This window comes from Mus pahari, chromosome 3 (assembly GCF_900095145.1).
Source record: "Mus pahari chromosome 3, PAHARI_EIJ_v1.1, whole genome shotgun sequence".
Lineage (NCBI taxonomy): Eukaryota > Metazoa > Chordata > Mammalia > Rodentia > Muridae > Mus > Mus pahari.
In genome coordinates this window covers 63444857-63472155 of record NC_034592.1, presented here as the reverse complement: position 1 = coordinate 63472155, position 27299 = coordinate 63444857, and the positions used below count along the sequence as shown (strand labels likewise).

General features: G+C 41.5%; 1 protein-coding gene across 9 annotated transcripts in view; it reads left to right on the top strand.

Annotated features, from left to right (window-relative positions):
- Nucleotides 1–27299, top strand: part of Znf385b (zinc finger protein 385B) — a 306268-nt gene that overhangs the window by 261385 nt on the left and 17584 nt on the right. For all 9 annotated transcript variants that reach the window (XM_029537096.1, XM_029537103.1, XM_021193705.1 and 6 more), the window contains one exon: nt 5485–5647. In XM_029537096.1, the coding sequence (XP_029392956.1) occupies nt 5485–5647 (163 nt within the window). The remainder of the gene's footprint in view (nt 1–5484; nt 5648–27299) is intronic.

Below are 27299 nucleotides of genomic sequence, written 5' to 3'. Positions count from 1 at the left end.
CTGGATATCTTTACCCCTCTTGCGTCAGGTCATCTTTCTCCTCGAACTTTGGATTGTGGTTTGAATTTCTTTTCTTCTACCTCCTGATCTTCAGTGGGTGCCCGGGTTGTCTTTATTTTTAAAAATATCACACTGTCCAACACATGGCATGAGTCAAATTGTTTTTAGAATGATCAAGTTTACTAGTCTACTTATTTATGGTTGATTTAGCATATATTTTACTTAGTATTTTAATATTTAGGTTTTATTTAGAATATGTTGTTGTTGTTATTTTTAAATTAACTGACCACTCTCTACAGCCATACCACCATGTACAGAGCCCATCTTGTCTGATGTTAACTAACCATTGTCGCTCCCCTCATAACATTGCTGACCGCATTGACACCTAAGGTAGTAGAGGAAGAGATGCCATGATGTATTTTCTTTAATGGAGGAAATATTTTTACTCATTTCTTTAAACATGGAAAGATCAGTTCTGTATAGAGAGCTGGGCACTTGCCTAGCACTCCGCGTGAGTCTGCCTTTCCATATACACTGAACACAATTTTACATCATGACTGGAAATTGCAGATCTTCCTCTCTGAAGCAGAAATTAGAACTCAGGAGACACCGGAGGGGAGTGCACAGTAGATTGTAAAGTGTCTCACTGGGAAGACTTCATTACATTTTTAGTTTTAAGTCAAAACCTTGTCCAATTCATTATATATGTTTTTGTTTTTTTTTTTAACTTGGGCCAGTGAGGTTCTGACAAATGTTGAGGATTTGGGAAGTCAAAGGGACTTGGCACCAAAGGGAATTAATGGAGGGAAAAAATGTATCCCTGGACGTCATTTCCTGTGAAAGCGATTTTGCCAGTGGATAGTGGGTGTTCTGGGAACTATAGAAGTGGCCCCTAAATTATGAAGTTATAATCCCATCAGTTCCTAGGTGGAGGTCAGAGTGGTCATTGCTGTAACCCTGTCTTTCTTGCCACTTCTTCACATGGGGCTTCCTTCTTTCTTCTCTTTTTTGACTGCTCAGGCACAAACCTGTGCAACAAGGCATGTGCCTTACTGCTAAGCCACACACTCACACACACACACACACACACACACACACACACTCCAAGCACTGGTCAGTGCCAGGGGGATTGCAACAGCTCTCTTGAAGCCGTTTGCAGTAGACAGCTATCGCCTGCTGCTCAGTCACTGGGCTGTAAGGAAAGTCAGGCTGGCCAAGGAAGCCCATGGTTGGTGGTGTTTGATTGTGGCAGTCGCCTGCCCGGTGCCATGAGTTTGCTGGCTCTCTCACTCCTCAATTAAGGTGCTTCCTTGCTAATGAAGTGGGGCCAGTGCTGTTGCTATTTAACAGCGTCTCACTTTCACTTGAAGGTTTGCCCAGGAAGCAGAAGCTGTTGACACTGCATCAGATAAAGTACTGAGGATAGCAGTGTCACTCACCAAGAACACCACGAGAAAGGAGAGTGTGCCAAGTGAGACGGAGGGCAGCCTACCCCTCTCTGCTCCACAACGGGTGGCTTCACTTGCTCCAAAAGCCAGTCCGAGGGAGCCAAGGATCGTCACTGCTGGCTTCTACACACCCCAAACTCAGGGGAAACCGGTCACATTGTGGAGAGCCCTTTCTATCTTGATGTTCAGTAAAGTATCACATATCTTGAGGGCCAACTGATGCTGTTAACTTTCTGCCCTGATGCCAGGAAATGGTAATGAGGAAATCACCCTGTTCATCTTGTACTTGAAAGTTATATTTAGAGAACCCTGTTCTTGAGCCAAAAGGGTACTAAATAACCCTCAACTACTCAGTGCACTTGAAAAGAAGAGGCCTTGAAAAGTGTCCTTAGAACTTTGCATGGTGCCATGTGCCCGTAACCCTAGCATTTGAAGTGGAGGCTAGAGGGTCAGGAGTTCAAGGCCAGCCTATGCTGCACAGTGAGTTAAAGACTAGCCTTAACTACATGAGCCTCGCTCAAAATTTAATTTAAAAAGTCGGGGGTTTTCTAGTACCTTCTAGAGGTATACAACTACAAAGTGGGACTTTAGGGCTTTCTTAGCTATTCATTAAAATGATTTGACCTAAAGTATTACCCTTTACTCAAAATTATGCAGCTGTTTTCTATTTGTAGAAATTTCAGCAGCATTAAGGTCTAATCCCTTCCTGTGATATTTAAAGTAGTGTGGTGCCTTTGTAGCTTTCCAGTTCTAATGATTACAGTGTAAATTTAGGATAGACATATGAGTATATAATTAAGTAGAGATGTGCATCTCAGCACTTAATATCTACTAAATGCCTCCCTATATGCCCTATGTGGTTGTTGATGAGTTATCTGCCTTTAGAATATAGAATTTCTTATTTGCAAGACACTAGCTGACAATGCCTCCTCTCACAGGATACCATGAGAATCAAGTGAGCTAGTTCATGCTCAGACTGGAAGAGTGCTCAGGAACATAAGTCATCACTATTATTTCCGCTATCCATCTTTAAATCTGCATCTATTTTCCTAGTTTATTACCATTGTCCAAGTATGATTTCTATTGCTGTGGTAAAATTTGAAACCAAGAGCAACTTAGAGGAAGAAAGGACTTATTTCAGATGACACTATCAGGTCATAAGATTAGGGAAGTTGGGGTAGGGACTAGAGCAGAAACCAATAAGAAATTCTGCTTGCTGGTTCACTCCCTATCTTCTCTTCTATTCAGATATCTTTCTTATACAGTCCAGGACTCCTGCCTAGGGTGGTTCTGCCCACAGTGGACTAGGCCTCCTAAATCAATTATCAATAAAGAAACTGCCCCATGGATATGTCTACAGGCCCATCTGATCAAGGCAATCCCCCCAGCTGAGACTCCCTCAGAAGAGAAGTGTGAGTTTCGACAAGTTAGCAGCTTGAAGATGACTAGAAATAAACAACTACACTTGATGTCACCTCATCAAGTGTAGGTCTCATCCTGTTTTCCTTTGGGGTTTCCTTTAACTTTGACAAAGAATATGCCAAGTCTTGAGCATCCAAAGTAAGAGCAGTGATAAGTCAATGGAGAGCTAAGATGACAGTTGTGGGGAGACCCTGAGGAAGCTAGAACTACACTCAGCACAGGCCCTGGGTGGCAAATGCTGCACACAAGGGACGACACCAATGTCCTGTTAGCTGTAAAGTAAGCCAATCCCCACATTACAGTTGTGTCAAGGCAGTTCGTGTTTTCACATCCCTTTCCTAGTCAAATGAAGAAACAACCAAGTGAGAGAGCTCTGAAATCACCGAGTTCCCATTCCAGCGGGAGTACAGTGAACCATGGGAATGTAAATGTGCAGGCAGGGCGTTCGGCTCATTGCATCTTCTCCTCACAGTCAGACTGCTATAGTTCAGCAAGAACACCTACCTCCATCTCATCACTTATGCATTCAGCAAAACTAGGCCTTTCCCTCGTGGTGGTTCACAGTGATGGGCACTGAAGTGATGTTCACCGTCACCAGTTCCACAGAAATGAGTGAGCTGAATTGCTGAAAATAGTGAAGTTATGTGTGCTCTGAGCTGGAACAAAAGAAGCCAGGAAGTCAGGAAAACATTCCAACACAAATATACACACAAACCACACACACACACACACACACACACACACACACATACATACATGCATACATACATACATGTATGCATACACATCCCCCCCAACACATACACATACCAAACATACACACAACACACACATGTCACAGCCTGGGATGACTTAAGCAAATGTGATATTTTGGAAGAACACTCTACATTCAGTGATTACCAGTAAACTGACTAGATCCATTTAAGCAAAGGACTACAGGTGATAATGACTAACATTCCCAGGAACTTGAGCTACTCTATTTACAATATAAATATTTTTGTCATATTCCTCACTCATGATTTTACCCCTAACTATCCCATATTTTCAACGCTTCCTTGTTCATAATCCTTTTCTCTTACACAGTTAGTAAATAAATAAATATAAACAGCTGAGATAGAAATCGCCCCCACACTTGGAACCTATAGTAGCATGCATTTGCTGGAGAATTTCATCCCTGTGATAAGTTGCTCCCACATCTGACTCCCATGGCTTCCTATTGTAGATAGTCTATCAAGTGGTCTGTGTAAACCCCTCTCCCGCCATACCTATGCCTCTGCCATTCCAGCACAAATGCTTGTCCTAGGCAAAATTCTCCCACCCAAAGCACACCTCCCTTTACCAATTCACGTGTAAGTCCTCCTTCAGATCTTCAAACCAAAGGCTGCCAATTTTAGGACATCTCCTCAAGACGACTCCTCTTGGGTCCTCTTTGCTTTTGCTCGGCTTGTCCCATGGCATGCTTTGCTGCTTTGCTGCATCTGCCCATTTCCTCATGAGTGCATCTGCATTGCACCTTACCTCACAGACCTATGAAGTAAGGCGTGGCCTTACCTCCCTTCGCTGGCCATGACCATCTTTAGATACACTCCGATTCTAAGGGAAACTGATAGAAGAAAAGTAATTGGGTGAAAAGTCCTCTAATCAAACTCCATCTTGTTTGCATACAATTTACCACGTGCGTCACCTTATAACTAAAGCAGTACACCCACTATGTCTTGTTTTGGTTTTGCTACATACATATTTTTATTTTTCAATCTGTTCAGAGTGAAATTCAAATGAATTTATGCAGTTATTTTTCTCAACGTGTATAGTAAATCAAGGTGTCAAAAAGATCTTGTTTGGATGGAAGGTAACTTCCCAAATATCAGTAAGTTAATCAATGTCTTCTAGGTTTATTGTAATTTGATGTTGTCTCTTGTCTCACTTTCTACTTCCTTTGATCTAGTATGGAAGTCACAGTGTTACACACCCTTTATGTATGAGAATGGAATGCTAACTGCTTTGATGTGAGACCCACATCTGAGATCAAGGACTGTCCTTACCTCCCTTGTGGCATGAGCTATAATTGGAACTGGGATCATCCAAGGTGGCATACTAAGTGCATGTAGATGTCTCCACAACGTCGTGCCATCTGCATTCAACAGCATCTATCGTCATGTTGCTATGTCACCCTAGTTGATCTCAGAGACCACAGGGGACTAGGTGCAGAGCAGACAGGCTTTATCTAATGAGTGGTGGAGACTGTGGAAGTCCATGTCTACGAGGGTGAATAGGACACCCAGCACAGCTGCTGCCAGCCAGATGGTGAGAAAGCAGTCCTCCCTGGCCTGAGTGGAGGTGAGAGGGCACCACTGACCGGTCTCACCTTCCTCTTGCTTTTGTCCTGATCCTGTGGTCCACTCGTGTGACTTTTAGGTTTTCAACGACACGGGTTCTCCGTTATCCAGCAAGGTCTGATATGTGGAAACCTCGTAGATAAATGCTGGGGATGTACCCAAGCACTGACCTGTGATGTCTGCGGTGCCTATGACTGACTGTATTTTTTCCTGCATGCTCATCCATCCTGGTGTTTGTAAGTAGCAAAACAATGAGCCTGATTTGTTCTCCTTTGTAGAGCCAGGCCGAGGCCCACTACAAAGGAAGTAAACATGCCAAGAAGGTCAAAGCTCTAGAGGCAACGAAAAATAAACCCAAAATGGTTCCTTCCAAGGACAGCGCAAAGGCTAATCCCAGCTGCTCCATCAGGCCAGGCACAGGCGACAGCTCTGACAAATCAGGTCAATGGCACTTTTTGTTCTTTGGCATTGTTGTGTCCCTCCTCACCCCACCCCCAACCCTGTTTCCCTCCTCCTTGGATGTTGCATGTTACTCTCCATGATTTATTTTTGTAATATGATATATGTTTCCCTCACAGGAAGCAATATGTGTTAGCAGAGAATGTAAACATTTGATATGTTACCATTCCATGTTGTACAATATATATTTATATTTAAATATGTGTGTGTATATAAGTATATATGTATAAAAATCAGCAAAGAGTGTTGGTCACGTATTCAGACGAAGATCAAGTAATGGATATAAAACAATGGTATTCTTTTCTATTTCTTTTATGTCTGGTTTGTGTTGCAGGTTTTTAAAAGAAGAGATTCTTACACTTGTTAATATATTTTTTTCCTATCCTCTAATCTGAGTGAAGAGTTAGGGGTGATGTTTTCTGAGGAAATGACATTCGTGGGTTTGAAAATGTGCTTAGAAGTAACAGGTTCTGACTTTCTAACACCTTCACAAAGCTCTTCTCTGAATTACAAATAGACCCAAATAATTTAAAGGAATTATTTACAAAGCCATGAACTGCCTAACAAAAAGCCTTAATATAAAATTACAAATGTGCTGTTGATGGAAGAGCCTCATAAGAAAATTCTTTAATTCAGAACCTGCAATATCTGAGTGAGTTCTTTCACTGGGAAACAAAATTCTCTGTCTCTTTCAGTGTGGATGCTGTGAAATTGGATGTTGATAGGGCTCCCTTCTCACAGCTGCCCTTGGGATCCATAATGGATTTGTCATCCTGTTTTAGTGGCTAGCCGAGGAACAGCGTCTGTTAAAGGGCATTAAGAGGACGTGTCCCTTTCTTTATGTTTGACTCTGGCGTTAGGGAATTGTACGTTGTGGGAAATACACACTTCAGGTTCTCTCCTGATTGTCAAAATCCCTGCAGCACTTGAGGAGGGAGCTGAAGGATGCTTACCCAGGGCTGCCCAGGGCCACTGGAGATGGGCAAATCCGTTACTGTAAGAGGAGAGTACAGAAAGCCTCCTCAACTGAGGAGACTCTATGCACAAAGGAAACATTGCTTAAGTCCTGTAGATTCTGGCTTCAAAAGCATACAAGCCTATAATTAAGCTACCAGATTTAGTGTTAATAATGATTCTTTGTGCTTTTTATGCTGGGGTCACCAAATTACCTTATCAGAGAAACATGATAAGTACTGGATTGTGACACAGCACTTCTAACCTGGTGGAGAACAAAACCCCTGTTTAGACAAAGCATAAAATGTAATGTTTAACCTGTGTCTAAAGCAGTTATTAGTATAGGTACTAAACACCATTTCCATGTGTGCAGTATCACAGTTGGCATTGCAGCTTACAGTGTGTTTGGAATCACAGCGGTTGCCCTGTGTTTGGAAGAGCAAAATTCTCCATCCCCTGACTCCCTGCTAGCTTTTATTTTCCACAGAATATCGTTGCCATTATGAAACAATACTCTGTCAAGGGTTTTATTACCTGAATTGTGGTCTTTACCTCCAGCAGGACTTATAAGTAAGAAGAAAAACAATGGAGGTTAGTGTCACCCATCCCTTCAGTTTATTTCGTGGCTTGAGCTAATCAGATAGTCAGTGGACTCTATAAATACTCCAGCATCGCAGCCGAATGTGTTTCAGGGAAGCCCCAGAACCACCAGGGAATTGTGTTTGCTCAAAGGACAGTAGTAAAAGTAATGAGCAGAAAGTGAAATAGAAAGCGCCAAAGACCAGAGGAGACTGAATCAAGGACAGAGCACCGAGGACATAGAAAATGCAAATGGAAGGGGCTAGGTTATAATTACAGCCTCCCTGCCTATAGGGTGCCCATCGAAGACTGTTGAAATGAATTGCAGCAAGTCAAGGTCTTTCTTCCAACATTTGAATGTTAGCATTCATCGAGGACTGATGTTCATGAAACAAAGAGACCTCCCAGGAAGCTGTGTTTGCCTGGTGAGCTGTGGGAACCATCTAGGGTCAAGGATACCAGTGATGTTAACAAAGAAAGAAGGCTAAGGTTCAGAAAAACCCTGGCGGATGAGAGTGGAGAGATGAAAACAGAACTCTAAATGACAGCATCTCAAAGGCATACATACGTGAGGTGGTCTTTAATCCTGCAGTGTCATCTCAGCTTCCCCTGTTACAGCATCATGTTCCCCTGCCATAGTGCCTGTAGACTCTCAGTGTTTAAATCCCTCACTGTGAGCCTCTCCAGATTTGTACCAGGAATGGGAAAATGCTTGTATTCGGAAGCACCTCATCTACTGTGGCACCTTTATAGATAGATAGATAGATAGATAGATAGATAGATAGATAGATAGATAGATAGATAGATAGATAGATAGATTGATAGATAGATAGATAGATAGATAGATAGATAGATAGATAGATAGATAGATAGATAGATAGATAGATCCACTGATGAGATTACTCATGGTTTCTATGAGTAACAACATGAATGATATATGTTGTATCTATGATAGTTAAACTAACACCAACATCAAAGGCAGACAGCCTCTTTAAGGTAACTGAGTTGTACTTGTTAGATTTATGTTCCTTTGTCCCCATTACCTGAAACTAGGCTCTAAATAAGAATTCCTTTGTGTTTCATAGAATTTCCAAATGAGAAAATTAGAAGATCTACCCAACTAGAGAAAACGATCCAAATAACCTAACTGATGGCCGATTGCTAAACCTATTTCTAAGTCCTTGAACTGGTTTTTTGTCATTATTCTTAGCTCTCATTCATTGAAACTCCTGTTTGGGAAAAACAGAACTCACAGAAACACAAGTTCTTTGCAACTGGCCTGGGTAGAACGGGGTGAGAAAGAGAGCGGGAAGAGGAACGGTGACTTGTGACCCTTAGCTGAGGGAAATGCTTTCTCTCAGACCACATTGCCTCTGAAGAGTCAGCCAAAACTGAGTCAATGCCGGGGACCCCACAGTTGATTGTCAAATCCCATGAGACTGAAATTCCCCAGCAATGGTCTTTTTCTTCTGTAGAGAGTTCATGACAACTGGTTTTAAGCAGAGTCTGTGTGAGAAGTCAGTCACCCACCTGATGCCCGACTTGCTAGCTTGCAGTGATACAGACGACTGCATCCACAGAATCTACCAATCCAACTTCCAGTCTCTTAGCATCAACTTAGCCATAGAAAGTCGTTTAAGGAAAGCAAATTATGAAGGGAAAGAAAGAACCAGGCACTGAGGGAGGGAGCTTCCGGGAGAGCAGCGTTCTGGGGTGCACTGAATAGCACTGACCCTGAGGTGAGGAACATGCAGGCCCATGAAGACTGCTCCGTGATCCTTCTTGCTACCCTAGAGCGCGCACGGTTTATGCTATGATGCGTACCATCTTGCAGGGCTTTGGTGGGCCTTTCTACCTGCTACTTTGACACTTGGTACAACCATTTCCGTCCTTTGTGTTATATTTGGAGGTATAATTTGTCTCACGTTGAATCTGGGTCTGTACAATACAGAGAGATTCGTCATAATAGAGCCAACAGATATAAAAATGTCAGGATGACATGGCAAGCTCTCTGGGTCTTTCCTCTCAGGTCAGTAAACAAAATGGGCTTAAACTACAAATAGCCGGCGTCTCACTGATCGAAGAACTTCCAACTGCATGTTTTTTAAAGGCTAAAGGAAGTTGAGTAGGAATAGCTGCTGCCCTCAGTTCTTAGAACTTGAGGTAGAATTAAATGTAAAGTGCAGACAGATAGCTTTCCGGTCTCCCAGGATCTGCCCCAACTTTTAATGACGCTTCAGTGGGTGTTGGAAACAGTGAGAAGGGGGAGGAATGTAGTTGGGGAGAATTAGGGTCAGAACACAGCAAGCATTAGGCAGCTTCAGGAAGACAACTGGAACACACAGGCCAGACACTGCATCCAAATCTCTCCCTGGAGTTCAAGTGTCATGATGCCACGGGACACTGCCTGTCCCTGCGGCGACCCACAGCACAGGTCATGGCGAGGCCTTTTTATGATATTGTAACAAGTTCAAATTCACAGAACCTTCAAAGGAAATATCACTGCTTACAAATATCAAATCAACACAACCAGGCATATTCCATAATCCTAGGCTTTCTATTAGGCCTTTAAAATTTCAGTGGACTATTATTCTAATGGAGAAAAACATTCTTGGTTTAAAGTATATTAAAGCGACTTTAAATAAGCAGCCTTTTGAATGGTTGCTCTCAAAGGAAGGCCTAAGGAATGATTTCAACTGTCCGGCTAATATACAAACGCAGCTAAGAGCCAAAGGACGCAGAATGCTCTGCAGGAAATACAGTCACAGGAGCATTGTAAAGCAAGCACAAGAGGCAAGCACATAGATGTTTTCATGTGGACCCTTCAGGAACCCTGCAGCAAGTAGGACTACCATCAGTATCTACCTCTTCTTCAGCCATGTTCCAAGCAGGATTTCCATGCAGTTGATGACCCTCAGTAACAGCCATTCTCAGCTCCCTTTGAGGGGGTCAAACAACCCTTTCACGGGATTGCCTAAGACCATCCTGGTTATCAGATATTTACATTACAATTCATAACAGTGCCAAAATTATTATTACAGTTATGAAACAGCAATGAAATAATTTTATGGTTAGGGGTCACCACAACATGAGGAACTGTATGAAAGGGTCTCAGCACTAGGGAGGTTGAGAAACGCTGCTCTGTACCCTAGTGTATGTGTATATTTTGTCAGACACAGTGGTACAACAATGAATAGGAAGATTTTTTTTTTTTTTTTGCCCCTCTAAGGGATTCTCACTCTGGCAACATTTTAAAATTGGAAATTAGTGATATAAAGATAAATAGTATATGGCCACCACCTTCCAGTTGCTTCCAAGAATATATGGTGACAGTGAAGAAACTGGGGTTGGAAGAGCCAAGCATCCTTAGTTAAGCTGCCTGACTCAGACCCCAGCATCGTCGGGAATAACCAGGAACCCCAGCTTCCTGACCTACGCACATTCTGATCCCAGTCACTTCTAAGCCTCAGAACACATGCACAAGTGCCAAGGGACGCAAGTGCCAGGGGACACACTCAGGTTCCACCAAAGAACTGAACTGTTTCCCAGAAATAGAAAGGAGTAGCATACTTTATAGTGGCCACTGGCACTTCAGGTAAACTCAGTGACTGTACAAGGGACATCATATACAGTGTTTTATTAAAAATCCTTGTGAGGCGCTTACCTACAGTGTTTAGCTGTAATAGAAGAAGCTTTATTTTTGAGGTGATGCTTTTTTTTTTTTTAATTTAAGGGAAAATTTGAATAATTTGCCTGGGGTAAATGGCACATGAGAAATGTTCTTCAAGCCCCGGCTTGACCACTGTAGACTCTCCATGTGTAGAGACAGATAATGCTGACTGAGATGAGGCCAAGCTTGGAAAGGACTCTGCCAACACAGCATAGACCTTTCCCTGCCCCACCCCATCCCCAAGGCTATATTTGTTTACCTTCAGCGCTTGATAAAACATCCCACTGAAGACAACTGGCAGTGGGGACTCAGGTTTGCTTCATGCCCATGGTGACTGCGATGACAATGTAGATCTCAGGGCGGAGCACCCCAGTGCAGCTTGTCTTAGTTGCCTGCATGTGATGGTTTTGTATGGGGACTGTTCCTGAGGTGTGAACCGGGGAGCTGTCATCAGATCACACACAGGTGTCAGTGTAATGTGCTCAGGAAGGCTTGTCATTCAGTTGCTTATGTCTGCCGAATCGCCTTGTGAAAGAACATCTTCAATTTTGTCAAAGAGTGCTTCTGGCAAAGGCTCCTCCTTTTTATGGGTCCCCCTGTGTGTTTAGTAGTTTTTATGTGTTGTGATAAATGGAGCCAGGTTTTCCACTGACTGCCACTTCACTCCATCTGTTAACCAGCAAGGCCTTCCTGAGTGTGTCTTCCCCCTTCCCATATCCAGCAGCAGGACCTTGTGCTGTTAAATAGAAGAAATGATAGTTTCTTGCTGCGACAGTGCCTGTCACTTACAGACAAGTGCCACCATAAATCTGGTATACATCTATTCAAATCCAGGAAGCCAAGATTTAGTAACCCTCATAAAATAATAGATTAACTGTGTTTATGACAAACATCTTAAGCCTGAAATTCTGGGGTACAATCATGTAGAACATAAATGAGCCCCATCTGTCTGAAGAGAACAGACCATTATACTAAAGCTCGTATATTCATGAAATGTTCATATATCAAGAAGACTTTCAAAGGGCATTTCAAAACTGAAATTGCTTCCATCTCTGCTCATACACACTGAGTATGACAGGAGCAGCCTGCCAGGTGAAGCCAATGGCTCTTGAGACATTTGTCTCCACTCGAAGCTAACTTCTGAGACTCCTGACCATTTGCAGTAGCTTCAAGGAAAGGAATGCGGAGGTTTTACTGTCAATGTTTCCTGCTTTTAAAAACTGCTCCCTGGCGTTACTTTGGGGGGGGGGGGAATTGAACCAGAAAAAAACATGAACCTGAGATCTGATTGATCTGTTAACTTATGATTTTCTGGGGACATGTAACCCGCACCCCCATCCCATAAGCTATGGGTTGTGCTTCATTAAGCTCATCACCCTCACAAACTTTCCTCATCTTCAGTCTTTTCTATTTCAACTTGTAGTCATCTCTTTTTAATACCTTTATTCACAACATTTTTGCATCGAAAAGCAACTGGAATGTAAAAGACTTTGTACATACACTGAATAATTTTGTATAACCACAGATGCCCTTGAGACTTCAACAAAGGTTATTATTTATATTTTAATGGCATTCCTCTTTATTTGCTTCAGGAAAAAATTCTCTTGTTGTGGCATATTTTTTCTGACAAGGGTGGCTGCTCACATAGAGCTTACTCGATAAGTATTTTATATTCTGTGTGCAAGGCACATATGTAAGACAGTTTTTAGCACTCTGGGGCCAATCCTAATAACATTATCTAGTAACACACAAAAATCAAATATATGTGAGTTTTTTTTTCTTTTCCTGGAACTTTTCAAAAGTAGATTCCTTCCCCCAGCCTTGCTCAAATAGGCCCAGATGTAGTTGGATTCTCCCCATCTGGAGAGTGCCAGGGGTCAGCCTTGGCAGTGTCCAGTGAGGCCAGTTTTGGTTCCTATGCAGAGTGTAAAATTTCCTACACTGAGTCCTGTGGATGTTGTAGACATCAGAGGGCCCCAAACAGAGCTTTGTTGTAGGGCAGAGCCACTGGTGCTACAAGGCTCAGAAGCACTGTGGGGTTGGGGACATGGCAGGGAGCTCCTAACAGACAATGGAAAGCCAGCCTCAAGATACCCGAATTGTACAGTCCCTGTTGCCAGGCTTGTGGGACAATCGAAGCCCTGCCTTCTCTCTTCTTGCCTCTTCCCTCCTGTTGGAGTTATGATGTCTATGCCAGGCCTGCGCCGCTGTTACATATTAGAAATAGCTTGTTTAGACCCCCAGACCTGGAGCTTCAGGGAATTGCCCTTACGCAGAGCTAAGGCACATATGTGAGACCATTTTGGTTTTTTTGTTGTTTTCTTTCTTTCTTTTTTAGCACTGTCTGGTCTTCTATTGCACTCACCTGATTTAGATGAGACTCTGGACTTTAGGTTTTTGAGTCTGGGATAACCTAAGGTTTCTGAGGCAATTGGAATGGGATAAATGCATTTGGCATCCGAGGCTATGAGGTTTTTGAGAACCCGAGGAGGAATGCTGTAATTTGAATGTTCCCTCCAAAACTCATGAGGAATTCAGTCTCTGCTGACATGGCACAAAGGCCTTCACCGGATAGCGGCGTCATATAGAAAGTGGACCCTCCTAAGACACCAGCTTTTTAAATGACTTGATTCTAGATTTCACAGTCTCCAAAATTTGAGAAATAAATTTAATAAACAGTGCTCAGTTCATGGTATTTTGTCATAGTAGCAGAAAAATGGGCCAAGACACAGCAATATTAGTGATAACTAACACATGACTAGGGATGATTCTGTGCCTGCATTGTGCTCAGTGTTTTATATATTCCGTCTTACTTATGGGCTGTAAATCTTCTCATGGACACCGGAAAGCAAAGTCTAGAGAAAGGGAGAAGAAACTTAGAGGATATCTTCAGGTTGAGGGTAGTCTTAAGGCCAGTATGTCACCCGGACGTCTCCCAACTGCTCTCCTACAATGCACTAGCCTTTGGAGTAGGCTATATTTTAACGTCATATTCCTTTCACTATGCTATAGATGCAGTGCTGGTGAGTGGCACCCAGAAACCACATCCTGATTAACATTTCATTATGCAAAGCTATTCAGACCGAGAAGTCTCACTATGTAGTCCTGGCTGGGCTTGAACTTGCTACCTCAACCAGGCTTTGGAATAGGCTTTGAGGACTATACCACTGTATGGTTTTTTAAACAGTTGTTTGGGAATTGTTCTACTAAGTATGGCCTTACTGAATTCCTTTATCTCAAAAGATGTAATGTTCCTTTTTCCAGCCTACTTTACAGCTGGGTTTGTGGTTGATGATTTGGTTTGGTTTGGTTTTAACCAAGTTAGGCTAAACATGGTTCCACGTGCCTCTAATCCTTGCAGATAGATGTCTATGAATCTGAGGTCAGCCTGGTTGAGGTAGCAAGTTCTAGCCCAGCCAGGACTACATAGTGAGACTTCACAATCTGAGTAGCTTTGCATAATGAAATGTTAATCAGGGTGTGGTTTGTGGGTGCCACTCACCAGCACTGCATCTATAGCATAGTGAAAGTTATGTGACGTTAAAGCCAACTCATCAGTTCTCTCTCTTTGACTTGATATAATTTGACCAAGCAATGCTCTCTGGCTTTCTGTTTTGGTTTGGGTTCTTTTTTATCTTCTATAAAATGGAAGTGTTAATACCTACCTCATAAGATTGTCAGGGTTAATGAGCTAAAACCTGCTAGGTGCTCAGCGAAGTGCCTACCCGGTAACAGGCACTCAGTAAATGGTAGCCATAAAAAGCAACCGTTTGTTCACAGATATTCAAGGCCCTGTCCCTGACTCCACCATCAGCTCCTGCCATGCTGGCATGCAACAGTACACTCAAGTCCCTTTATGTGCTTGTTTATCATCTCAGAGTAATTACGCGCACGTGTGTTTTCATTCCAGGACACCGAGGCCTGATGAGCCCAGTATCCTGTGAGACATTTCAAATTAGCAAGAAACCCATTTTTGGTCTCCCTCACATTTTTGTGTAACTGAAGAAGCACTTCTCCATTGACCCTAGCACTTATGTGCTTTATCCATCATGCCCTCTGTGTGTCCTTCCCAGTGCCCTGTTTTGCACATAGCAGTCACAGAGGTAGCTTGTATCATATGAATACTATTAAGGACACTGTAATGGTGGGAGGCAAGGTTCTTGCCCTAGGGAGTGGGTAAGGCAGCAAGACACTAGTTAGCTCTTGTACTTCCCCCAGTCAGTATAAAGGAGGCCAGGCCTGAGGTTGGTATGTGTGTGACTATGGGGTCGAACTCAGGGACAACCCAACACACTTCCACTTGTTTAGAGAACAATTTAGGTGTTGGATGTTGAGCAGTATAGTTCAGGCTAGAACCAGTCTTAGCCAGTGAGATCAAAGATTTAAAAGTCATGGTGCTCTAAGGAAAAACATGTCCCTGTTCTGGCAAGTCCCAGGTGGCATTTGTGTCCATCGGTAAGAATTTTGTCATCTCGTAGATTTAATTTCCTGCTATTTATAAATCTTTCTTGGCATATGGCATTTAGCTGGGTATTTCTTCTGAGCTTTTAATGACTTAACCTCTAAGTACACTTTTTCCCCCTTTTAAATGTGAAATAGCATAAATAAATACTAAAGTTTATTGTCACAGTAGATTGTCTTACTCCTGCTTTTAGATTATTTGAATTTCTGTCTGAATTTTATAATTTTTACCCACTTAACTAGCAAAATAGCTATTAAGTTAAAATAATAGAAAGTTAAAATTTCTAGCATAATTTTGTTCCTAATTCTCTGCTAACAAACGATTTTACTCAATATTGAAATGTACTGATGTCCATTCATTTCCTTAATGTCCACGAGGGACTGGATATACCCCTAAAGTATACTAAAATCTGCAGATGTTCAAATTAATTATACAAAACAATACAGTGTTTGCAGAGACCCTACATAGAGCCTCCCTGATACTTTAAATCACTACAGAACATTTACAACAACCACTAAAGTATAAATGCCATAGAAAAGTTGTTCTACTATCTCTAGAGAATGACTATAAACAAATATCTATACATGTGCAATACAGGTGTCATTCTTACCTGAATATTTTTGTTCCAAAGTTGGTTTAAAGTATAGATGTAGGGCTGTAGGCATAGAGACGGACTGTCCTACATTTTTTTAGTTTAGGAAAAATTGTTTCTTTCTTTTCAGCCAGAACTATACTCAATCCTTTGGCTAACCCCCCCATAATAACATAGTTAAAAATATGAGGCTGGGGGACAGCTCAGTTGATGAAGTGCTTGTCTCACAAGCATAAACACCTTAGTTTGATGCCCAGAACCCATATAGAAAATGTGGGTCACTCTGTCATATACTTAAAATCCCAGTGCTGGAGATGTGGGGACAGATGGATCCCTAGGGTTCACCATCTAGCCATCCCAGCTCACTCGGTGAGTTTTAGAGCAGTGAGAGACCCTGTCTCAAAGAAAAAGAAACAGACAATGCCCTTGAGAACAGTTCTCAGGCCCTGCACACATGCACCTACATACATTTCCATGAACAAGGCCCCCACGTATAGACATGCATGCATGCATGCGTACAAAAATGTTTTTAAGAACTAAGGCTTGTTAGTACAACTGTTCTACTCAGAGTGTTTGAAATTGAGGGACTCCATGCCAAGGAGGCGCTTACCAGGCTCATTTTACCGAGCATGAGGCCCTACATGTAGATTCCCCAGTCCCCACATAAAAATCCAGGAGTGGTAGCATGTGTCTACCAAAATCCCAGCACAAGGGAGGCAGAGAGACAAGGCAAACTTCTGGGGCGTGCTGGCCAACCAGACTAGCTAAATCAGCTCATTTCAGAAGTGAACTTCACAAGAACCGTACAAAAGGCTCATTTATTAGATCAGCGAATTCTTCCTTCTGGATTCTATAACTAGGAAACAATTATAAGCACAAAGTAAGAATAATAAAACATTATTCATGGAGGTGCACATTTATTTGTATTACTGTAAAATGCAAACAAGTACCAAGGAGATTATTTAAATCAACTGTGTGTATTATGCATCTTAAAAGTAAATAAAAGTAGTAACATGAAAATAATGAGTAATGGACATTTAAGAGTTAGAGAATATTTTAAAATAAATAATACAAAGTGATATCATGCCTATCACATACACACATATATGCATTTCGTATTCAGCATTTGTGGCAGGCACTGGTGATTGGAGGGTCAGTAAACCATGGAACTTAACATGTGAACCTCTACCCAGTTAAATATTTAAGACAGTGAAAATACAGGCAAAAAGGTAGACAGAACACAGCTTAAACAACGCAGGGAAGGATGAGAGCGTACAGGGATGCCGGCAGAATGAACCAGTTCACAAGAGATGTGATGTCTCATGGATTCCTTCAGCCAACTGATGGGGCCTGCGGTTAGACGACATGCTTTGAAGATGATCTGACACAAATATAGCCATCAGTTGTTGTTATCCAAACATAGCAATAATGTTCCAAATGTGCTCTCGACGTGGGCCCAACCTCTACCCAGATTTAAAGTGATGGTAAACACGCACATTGTCCAAGCATTTTGTGACAGTGCTAATGTCCCCTAAGGTGGCAGAGGTAAAGGCACTCCTGAGGCTGTCATGTTTGTTTGAACCGAAGGAAATGCTAAATTTTAATGAGAGGTAAATGAAAAGAAAGATAAATGTTTGCTAGCCAGAGTATGTATACCTTAAATTTTAGGTACCTTGGGGCCCACAGAGCTCAGGTTAAAAACCCCATGTTTAATTTGACAGAAATGGGATTTTTTTTTCCCTCTCTTTTGTCATCTGACATAAAAATGTGTCCTTAAGCCTAGATGACAAGTATGTGTGACAGACAGGACAGGAAGGAAGCTCTCAGCTGTGTCTCTGTGTTCTCTCTCATTGTGAGGTTAACAACCAGCTATACACTCTCTCTATCTGTCTCTTGCTCAGTCCTGTCGTCAGCGTTCACGTGGGCCACCATTTAACCACAGGCCTGAGTCTGAAACAAGCACCTTCTAACAAGGAAAGCCTGATTTTGGGTTCTAGCTTTGGAGGCTTTAGTCTTTGGTCATTTGGCTCAGTCACTTTTGAGCCTCTGACAAGGCAGTACCAATAGCCTGGAGCTCCTTCTCAGAGCAAAACTATTTCATTGCAAGGAAGCAAAATAAAAGAGGAAGGGGATGGGTCCTGTTATCTGCTTGAAAGGAACCCATGCCCCAGGGACTTAGAAACCTCCAACCAGGCTCCACCTTTTAAAAGGTTTCACTGCCTTCCAGATGACCCCGATCAGACACAGGATCAGAGAACTGAAGCAGTTCCTGAGGCCAGGCAGGATGAGCAACCCAAAACAAACTCCTCTGGAGACTCGGCCTTTTAAATTAAAAGTGACTTCCCAGGGTCAGCCGACTCTCCCCAGCATCTATAGGTCTTAAATATTAAGCTAGCTTTGACAACTTCATAAAGCTGCAGATTGAATTTGGAGACAAAAGTCAGACCAGAACCAGGAGAGCGTGATGGGTGTTTAGCAGATTCTTAAAGGTCCCTAGCCTCTCCGTGCTGCTGCCTAAATGTCTAGCCCTGGAATCCTTAGACCGGACATTGCCTAGTTACCTTTATAAAGCATGTGGGCCAGCCAGGTACCTTGTCTGCCAGGGGCAACCTGAGGCTATAAGCTTGTTCCCCAGCAGTAATTTTTGCCTCTGACTAGGTGAAAAAAGAGCCAGTGTCCTCCACAGACTGACCTTTCCTTCCTCTGTGAGCACCTCCCACTGCCTGGAGCATCATAGCCTCTCCCTTAACTGAGCTTGTAGTTGGGGAGGAGGAAGGTGGACCTAAATTTGAATGCCCTCCCACCCCTTTGGGCTTTGTGAGTCTAAGATTGTGTTCTCTAAAATAGGGCCATACACTTAGCAAAAGAGAGAGCCTGTTCCTCATTCTCTCTTGAAAATTAGGTTTTTTTAAATCTCATTCCGAGCTTTTGAATCCCTTCACCCCTAAGAGTCTTGATTTGAGTGACATGAGTTAGTTATTCTATTTTCAATAATAAAGGTGCCTCAAAGATAACTGTTTCACATCTCTCGGTGACAAATCAGAAAAGGGGCAATTTTTCAACCTAAAGAAGTTGAAGTACGATTTCTCTATTGTACAAGTCAAATGGTTGGAAAACTATACAAATAGGAGAAAGCTTTTCATTAGATTCAAACTCCAGCAAATCATCTTCCTTTTGTGCTCACTCAGGAAAACTGACAAGTTCACGAATATCGGCACCAGTTTATTGATAGCAAGTCAGGGTTGCCAACCTTCCACACGGAGGTATTTGGTCATGCCTCTGTTCTATCTGAGTGTGAGCCTGGCTGCTTTCACTCCCAAACAAGGGATAGTGTTAGAAGGGACAGAGGCAGCCAAGAGCATGGAGTTGGGGAAGGAGGGCAATATCTGACATTTTACTGAGCCACAAACCCCCTGCAAGGCAAGGGCTGGAGACCAGAACCTGATTGACAGGGGCTTTGAAATGGAAATGAGAGCAGCCTCCTAAGTCAGGACCTTAGCCTGGCACAGAGGTCCCAGATGCCAAAATAGCACAGGGCCAATTTCGACTTTACAGAATTAGTCACTCCACTCTTGTGAGTCCTAAGTGACTTTAAATAGGCTTTCCTTTCCTTAAAGGACATAGGACGTCTGATTCAGCAAAGAAGCATTTAACTTAGCCGATGTTTACCTGCCTTCTGAGTTAGTCTAAAGGCCACCATATGAAAATGAGGCATAAACATAGCTAATTAGGAATTAGTACGCTTCACAGTGATCAGCCATGCTTGAAGAGGCAGGGTTTCTGGAATTTAGCTAGAGATGTGGCATTACACATCAAGGGTCCAATAGCTTCAGATTAATGTACTGATTGTGTGTGTGTGTGCGCGCGCGCGCGCCCTGAGAATTTTACAAGGCAGCTGTGATTCCTTTATTTTTTCTATGGCCACTTGGTATTTCCAGGCTGACAACTGAAGTACTCTACCTTGTTTTTCATATCCGCTATACATGGAAAAGACATTCAGGGCCCAGGTCCCCGGGGTGTTCTGAAGTTCATTCCCAAGTGTGGAACTGACATCAGATTATTGCCCAAGAGCAAGTCTCCTAACTAGTAAAGCAAGTTAGCCAGCTAGTAGATATGAGATAAACCACTCTACACTACACTATGCCAAGTGAACTTCAGGGATATTTGAACTAGATCTAATCTAAGTAAGTCATCTACTTGGAAAATTCTAAATGAGTGACAAGAAGACCCATCTGCTGAGTCAGACTAGGCCACCAGGTGTAAAGCCATGGGGACTTCAGTTAGGTGTGAGTGGTCATGTCTCTAAGATAGCAAAGCTTCCATAATGACCTTCAATGACGATACCCAAAGGTTTAGGAAATCAAATAATGGCACAGCACCTAGTCCTTAGAGTTTCTTCAGAATATTATTGTGTGAATAAATAAGCCACATAATTGTTGAAAATGCAAATAACAATAGTATGGTGCAAGGTAGTATTGGCAGCACAGAACATCCCTGGGGAGAGAGTCGCTAGGCATGACTCTCTAATGAATCTCCAGACAGAACACAAATAGTTTCATAAGTGGGAAATTTTGCCAGAGTACAGGGAGTGTGACAAGGTCAAAGATACTAGAAAAACAAGAATAGCAAAAACAAACAAACAACCACAAAGCAAAGGGATCACCAGTTATCTCCAGGCTGAGAGGCAGCCCAGCCTCCCATCGCTGAACCTGCCAGTTCTCCTGCATGAGCACAGAGAGTTTACTGCTAGGGTTTATACCAGTCCCTAGCATTTGCCTGTTCTGTATCTAGAATTCACCTGTTCTATATGGTTTTCCAGTGAACTAGTTTTTACCGGGAATGTCAAAAGCTGTAGGTTCCATCGCCGCCACAACCACCAAAGAAGGAAAGAACAAAAGAAAAACACATGGACCAAAAACAGGAGACAAATTTACTCGAAAAGAGAACTGCTTGCTATTCTTTGGCTTTTTCCCCCCATGTGTGCTTCTGGCAGGACACCCAGAGGCAGACCTTCATCCATGTCTACAGCTCTATCAACTATCAGCATTGTTTACCTATATGCATGCTGTACAGTATTGCTAACAGAGAGCATAATGATTCATTCATTTTATCAAGCATTAAAACATTAAACCTATCACAAAGGCATTTTTGTTGTTTTTATAACTATCATAAATCTAACAGATCCATTGATAAGAGGAAAGCTTCAACTTGAACTGGCACTAACTATTGCAGATGCGGAGGCTAGAGAGATGAGACAGGCATTAAGAGCACTTGCTGGTCTTCTGTAGGACCAGAGTTCAGTTCCCAGAATTCATGCCAGGCAGCTCACACCCACCTATAACTCCAGCTCCAGAGGCTCCCATGCCTCATGTACACTCACATGCACATAACCACACATAGACATATATACATATAGTTAATAATAACATACTAATAAAATGAACCCCAAATATTACCAACATGTAATATTGGCAAGAATTATACAAGTATTTTATATAATCAATAAGGAATACATGTTTTTCCTATCTCATTCACTATAATTCTGTGGTAAGCACTGACATTTTGAAAATTTTTACTCCTGTAGCGCTGTCTAGAATTAGGCATTCTGTAGCTTAGCAGAATCATTGCCCATGGATGTTTTTCTGCACACTTTGCATAAAGATAGGTTAAGATGTTCCCAGGACTCGAGAATTTCTATCTTGACAATTTGTAGGCGCAAATAAATGATTATGAGATAATAGAATAATTTTGTGAAGAGGATTACGAAAGCTCAGTAGGGGAGAAGGGAAGAAGATGTGATTCTGAAACCTAACCAGCAAAATTAGTAGAGATGTCTTTTTAAATGGTGATTCAGAAAGAGTCAAAGAGGATGTGCAGTGAGCTGCAGCATGCAGTAGATGCTAGAGGATGTGAGCTGGAGGAAAGGGTGAAGATGCTGATGGGGAAGATACTGAAAAGATAAAATCAGAAGCCTTAGCCAACTAAATACTGAAAGTCCAATGGGGAGAGGACATGGTGGTCCTTGCTGACACAGCAGCTTAGTTGAGATGAAGACAGGAGGACTCCTTGGAATGTTGAGGTACCTCAGTGGGATAGCTGGGTCCATTGAGTATCAGTGGTGTTGAGTTTGAAGATCCATGAAACATCTAGACATAGACATGAGGAAAGGGCCTTGAACCATAAAGAGGAGGTAACCTGTGAATTTATGAATCTGGGTCCATCTGATAGAGGAAGTCACTAGAGTTAATTAGCATGTATACTACCCAAGAAGAGGATGAAAGTAAGGTGCCCCACCCTAAAGTGTGCCATCCCTTAGCTAAGGCCAGGCAGAACAACAGTCCTCATTGAAGGACCTAGAGGAGACTACTGTAGAAATGACTCGGGAAATAATCATGGGAGGATTTACAGTCATCCAAAGTAGTGATGCTGTGAACGTCAAGGGAAGTAAATCCAGAAGTGATAACTACAGAGAGAACTCTGGTCTGGGTAGGCCGGGATGGGAGGAAGGAAGCAAAGGGGGCCATTTCACATGACCTCCATCCATCAAAGAGAAGAGAAGTCTACAGCCCCAGGGCTGAGCCAATTGAGAGAAGGACCTTAGAACCTGGAGCTCTCAGGACTTCATCAGAAAGGAAGTAGCTGGAGTTACAGGAAAGAGAAGATAGATAAAAGGCAGAGAAACCAAGTGAAAACGTCAGCCTTTCTCCTCACAGATGAGAGACGCTTCAGCATCAGGGATGACCTTACCGAACCTCTCCTCTCTGTTATGAAACAGGAGAGCAGACGTTTGCTAATTAAAGGATTAGAGCATCAGTAGCAAACCGAAAAAAATTTAAAAACTTCCATGAAAAAGATGAAGAATATATATAATACATTTTCTGCATATAATACTTTTCCCTATTTGTTTTATTTGTTGAGCTCTTGTCCACATATAAATTTGTATTAATTTGCATTCGCTAATGCGTATTCTTTTTTCTCTTACTGAAAATAGATTTTTTTCTCACATAATATATCCTGATTAGTTTCCCCTCCTCTACTTCTCCCAGTTCCTCCCCGATCCCCATCTAGATCTACACTTTCTGCCTCTCATTAGCAAACAAACAGGTTTCTATGTGATGATAATAAAATATAATAAGAGAGTAAAATATCATAAGATAAAACAAAAACTAACACATTGACATTGGATAAAACAAACAGAAAGAAAAGCGCTCGAGAAGGCACAGGAAACAGAGACCCACTCATTAGCCCACTTGGGAATGCCATCCAAACACTAAAGTGGCAGTTAGACTACATATGCAAAGGGCACTCTTGCCACCTCCCCTTCTGCTGGGTTCCATGAGTCCTGGGGGGGAGGGGGGATTTGATATTGACATCCCTTTTAGGGCTGAGTGTTCCAAGGTCTCTCACTCTTCGTGTAATTTCTGACTGTGGGTCTCTATATTTGTTCCCAGGAGGAAGCATCTCTGATAATGGCTAAGCAAGACACTGATCTATATTGCTACCTTTTGTGTTGTTTCACTTTGTTTCTATAACAATAGTATTGAGTTCTACCCAAGGTCCCTGGCCTATCTATACTCAGGCTTTCGGTCAGCCAGGCAGTATTGGGCATAGGTTCCAACTTGTGGAATGGGCCTCAAATCAGCTATTGGTTACTGTGGGAGTAATCAGTCACTCCCACAAACTTTGTGCCACCATTACACTAGCATATCTTTACAGGCAGGACACCATTCTAGATAAAGTGTTTGTGGCTGGGTTGTTTACATTTCTCCCTTGGTAGCATGCAGAATACCTTCCTGTACCAAAGACACTTTCACGTGGGTATGATGGCCCTACGTAGGTGACAGCTCAGTGTCTCTGTGTTCAGTGTTGTATAGGTGTTGTGTTCAACATTGAGGCCTTGCTGTTATTTTTGTGGAGAGCAACCTATAGTCTTGGCAAGAGCCTGGGTTGTTTAGGGGGTCCTCATTCCCAGTACTAGAAGTGACAAAACATTCAATTAGAGCACTGTCTCCCCCATTATTTAGCAAATTTATTTAGATCTCCTTCATGTATGCATATATTTTAGGAAGAAGTATCTATTTATTTATTTTACTGTATCAGATTTCCATAGTCCATCAAATGATTCTTAATTTTAGCTGTCTCTCTCTATATTCCCTCCCTTGTCTCTGTCTTCCCTCCCACCTCCACATTCCAGTCCCAACACCCATATCCATCCAGAATTATGTACACTATTTCCCTTTGCTAAGATCTGTCTGTCCCTCACGTAAAAGTCCTTTACACTATACATAACCTCTGTGGTTAAATGGACTGTAGCTTGGTTATCGTTGGATTAACAGCTAAGATCCACATATAAGCAAATACATACCATATTTGCCTTTCTGAATCTGGGTTAACTCACTCAGGATGATATTTTACTAGTTCCATCCATTCGCCTGAGAATTTTATGATTTCATAAACAATCCAGTATAGCTTCAATAATGCTCCATTGTGTGAGTGTATACATTTTCTTTATTCATCTTTCTGTTGAGGGACTTCTGGGTTATTTCCAATTTTTGGCTATTGGTAATAGGGCATCAATGAACATGATTAGCAAACATCTCTATAGTAGAATGAAGCGACCTTTGGGTATATACCCAGGGATGGTACTGCTGATCTTGAGGTACCCATCTTCCTAAAGAACTGCCACACTGATTTCCATAGTAGCTGTAGAAGTTTGCAATCCCACCAGCTATGGGGCGGTGTCCCCTTGCCCACACCCTACCTGCATGAGCTGCCACTTGTGTCACTGACCTTTACCATTCTGACAGGGGTAAGATGCAATCTCAAAGTTGTTCTGATTTGCACTTTCCTGATGTTGAACATTGCTTCAAGTGTTTCTCAGACATGTGAATGTCCTCTTTTGAGAATCCGTTAAAAAAAAAAAATTAGTTGTTCTCTTGATATCTAGTTTTTAAAGTTCTTTATATATTTTGGACATTATCCCTGTATCAGATGTAAAGTTGATAAAAAAAAAAAAAAAAAAAAAAAAAACTTTCCCCATTCTCTAGGCAGCCTCTTTGTTCAAATAATGGTGTCATTTGCCCTACAAAAGCTTTTCAGTTTCATGATGTCCCATTTATTAATTGTTAAACTAGTGCCAGTGCTAAAAGTGTTGTGTTTACAAAGTCTTTTCCTGTGCCAATGAGTTCAAGGCTTGTTCCCCTTTCTCGTCTCTCAGGTTCAGTGTATCTGGTTTCATGTTCAGGTCTTTGATCTATTGGAGTTGAGTTTGTGGCAGTGTGATACGTAAGACCTAGCTGGATTTTTCTTTATACAGGCATCCGGTTTCATCAGGACCATTTTTATCTCCAGTGTGCACTTCTCTCTTCATCATCAGAAATCAAGGCTCTTTAGGCATATGGATTTATATCTGAGCCTTCAGTTCAGTTCCATTGATTAATGTGTCTTTTTGTACCAATACCATGCAGTTTTCATATAGGTGATACCTCCAGCAATTCTTTGATTATTCAGAGTTAGACATTAGCCTGTTTGGGTTTTGGTTTTTTTTAGTGTTCTTTTTTTGTTGTTTTTATTGTTGTTGTTGTTTTTGTGTATGTTTCCATATGCAAATTATCTTTTTTCACAATCTCTGAAGAATTGTATTGGAATCTTAAAATGGGAATTTCATTGAACTGGTAGATAGCTTTTGGTAAGATAGCCGTTAATCCAATCCTACTGATTAATGAGCAGGGAATATCTTTCCATCTTCTGATTATTTTCTTCAGTTTCTTTCTTTGATGTCTTAAGGTTTTTATCATAGAAGTCTTTTTACTTTCGAGTTACCCCAAGATATTTTATATTTTTGAGGCTATTGTGAAAGGTGTTGTTTCCCTGATTTCTTTCTCTGTTCATTTGAGGTTCCTCTGTAGGAGGACTACTGAGTTTTGTGAGTTACTTTTGTATTCAGCTACTTTGCTGAAAGTGTTTCTCAGCTGTGGGTGTTTCTCTGTTTAGGGTCACATATACATATTATCACATCTGCAAATAAACATACTTTGACTTCCTCCTTTCCAATTTATATCTCCTTGATCTCTTTCAATTATCTTACTGCTCTGGCTAGGACAAAATACTACATTAAATAGGTAAGAAGAGAGTAGACAGCCCAGTCTTGTCCCCGGTTTTAGTGCAATTGCTTTGAGTTTCTCTCCATTTAAGTTGATATTGGCTATGGGGTTGCTGTCAACTGCCTTTATTATGTTGAAGTAGGTCTCTTGTATCCCTAATCTTTCCAGGACTTTTATCATAGAGGAGTGTTGGGGTTTGTCAAAGGCCTTTTCTGCATCTAATGGTGATGTTGTTTTGCCTCTTGGTTTGTTTATAGGGTAGATTCAATTTATGGGTTTACATATGTTGAACCATCTCTCCATCTCTGGGATAAAGTCTATTTGATCGTGGTAGATGATCTTTTAATGTGCTCTTAGATTTGGTTTGCAAGTATTTTATTGAGAATTTTTGCATCTATATTCATAAGGGAAGTTGGTTTTTAAGTCTCTTGTTTGTTTGGGTCTTTATGTAGTTTGGATAACAGAATAGCAGTGCCTTTATTTAATTTGTATAAAGGTTTGTCAATCTTACTAGTTTTCTCAAAGAACCAACTCTATTTCCTTGACTCATTGTATTGATTTTTGTTATTGTTTCTATTTTATTGCTAATTTCTTGATGTCTACTCCTTTTGGGTGTGATTTTTTTTTCCTCTTCCTATCCTTCTTCTTCTTCCTCCTCCTCCTCATTTTCTTCTTTTTTCCTACAGCTTTCAAGTATGTGGTTAAGTTACTAGTGTAAGCTCTCTCCTGTTTTGTTTCATTTGTTCTGTTTATGTAGGCACTTAGCACTATGAACTTGCCTCTTAAAACTGCCTTCATTGTGTCTCATAAGTTCGAGTGTGTTGTGTATTCATCTTCATTCCATTCTAGAAAGTTTTGAATTCCTTTCTTAATTTCTGTCTTAACCCATTCTGCATTCAGTAAAGAGTTTTTTTTTCAGTTTTCATGAGTTTGTAATTTTTTTATTGTTTCTATTGTTGATAATCCAGCTTTAATCCATGTTGTTCAGATACGATGCAGAGTATTATTTCAATTTTCTTATAACCATTGAGAGTTGCTTCATGTTCAAGTATGTGGTCAATTTTGGAGAAAATTCCAGGAGGTACTCAAAAGAAGGTGTATTCTTTTGTGTTTGGGTGAAATGTTCTATAAATATCCATTAGGCCAATTTGGTTGATAACATCAGTTCACAATGTCTCTGTTTAGTTTTTGTCTGGATGATTTGTCTATTGGCAAGAATTGTACACTGACGTCTCCCACTATCATTGTGTGAGGATCAATATGTAATTTAAGTT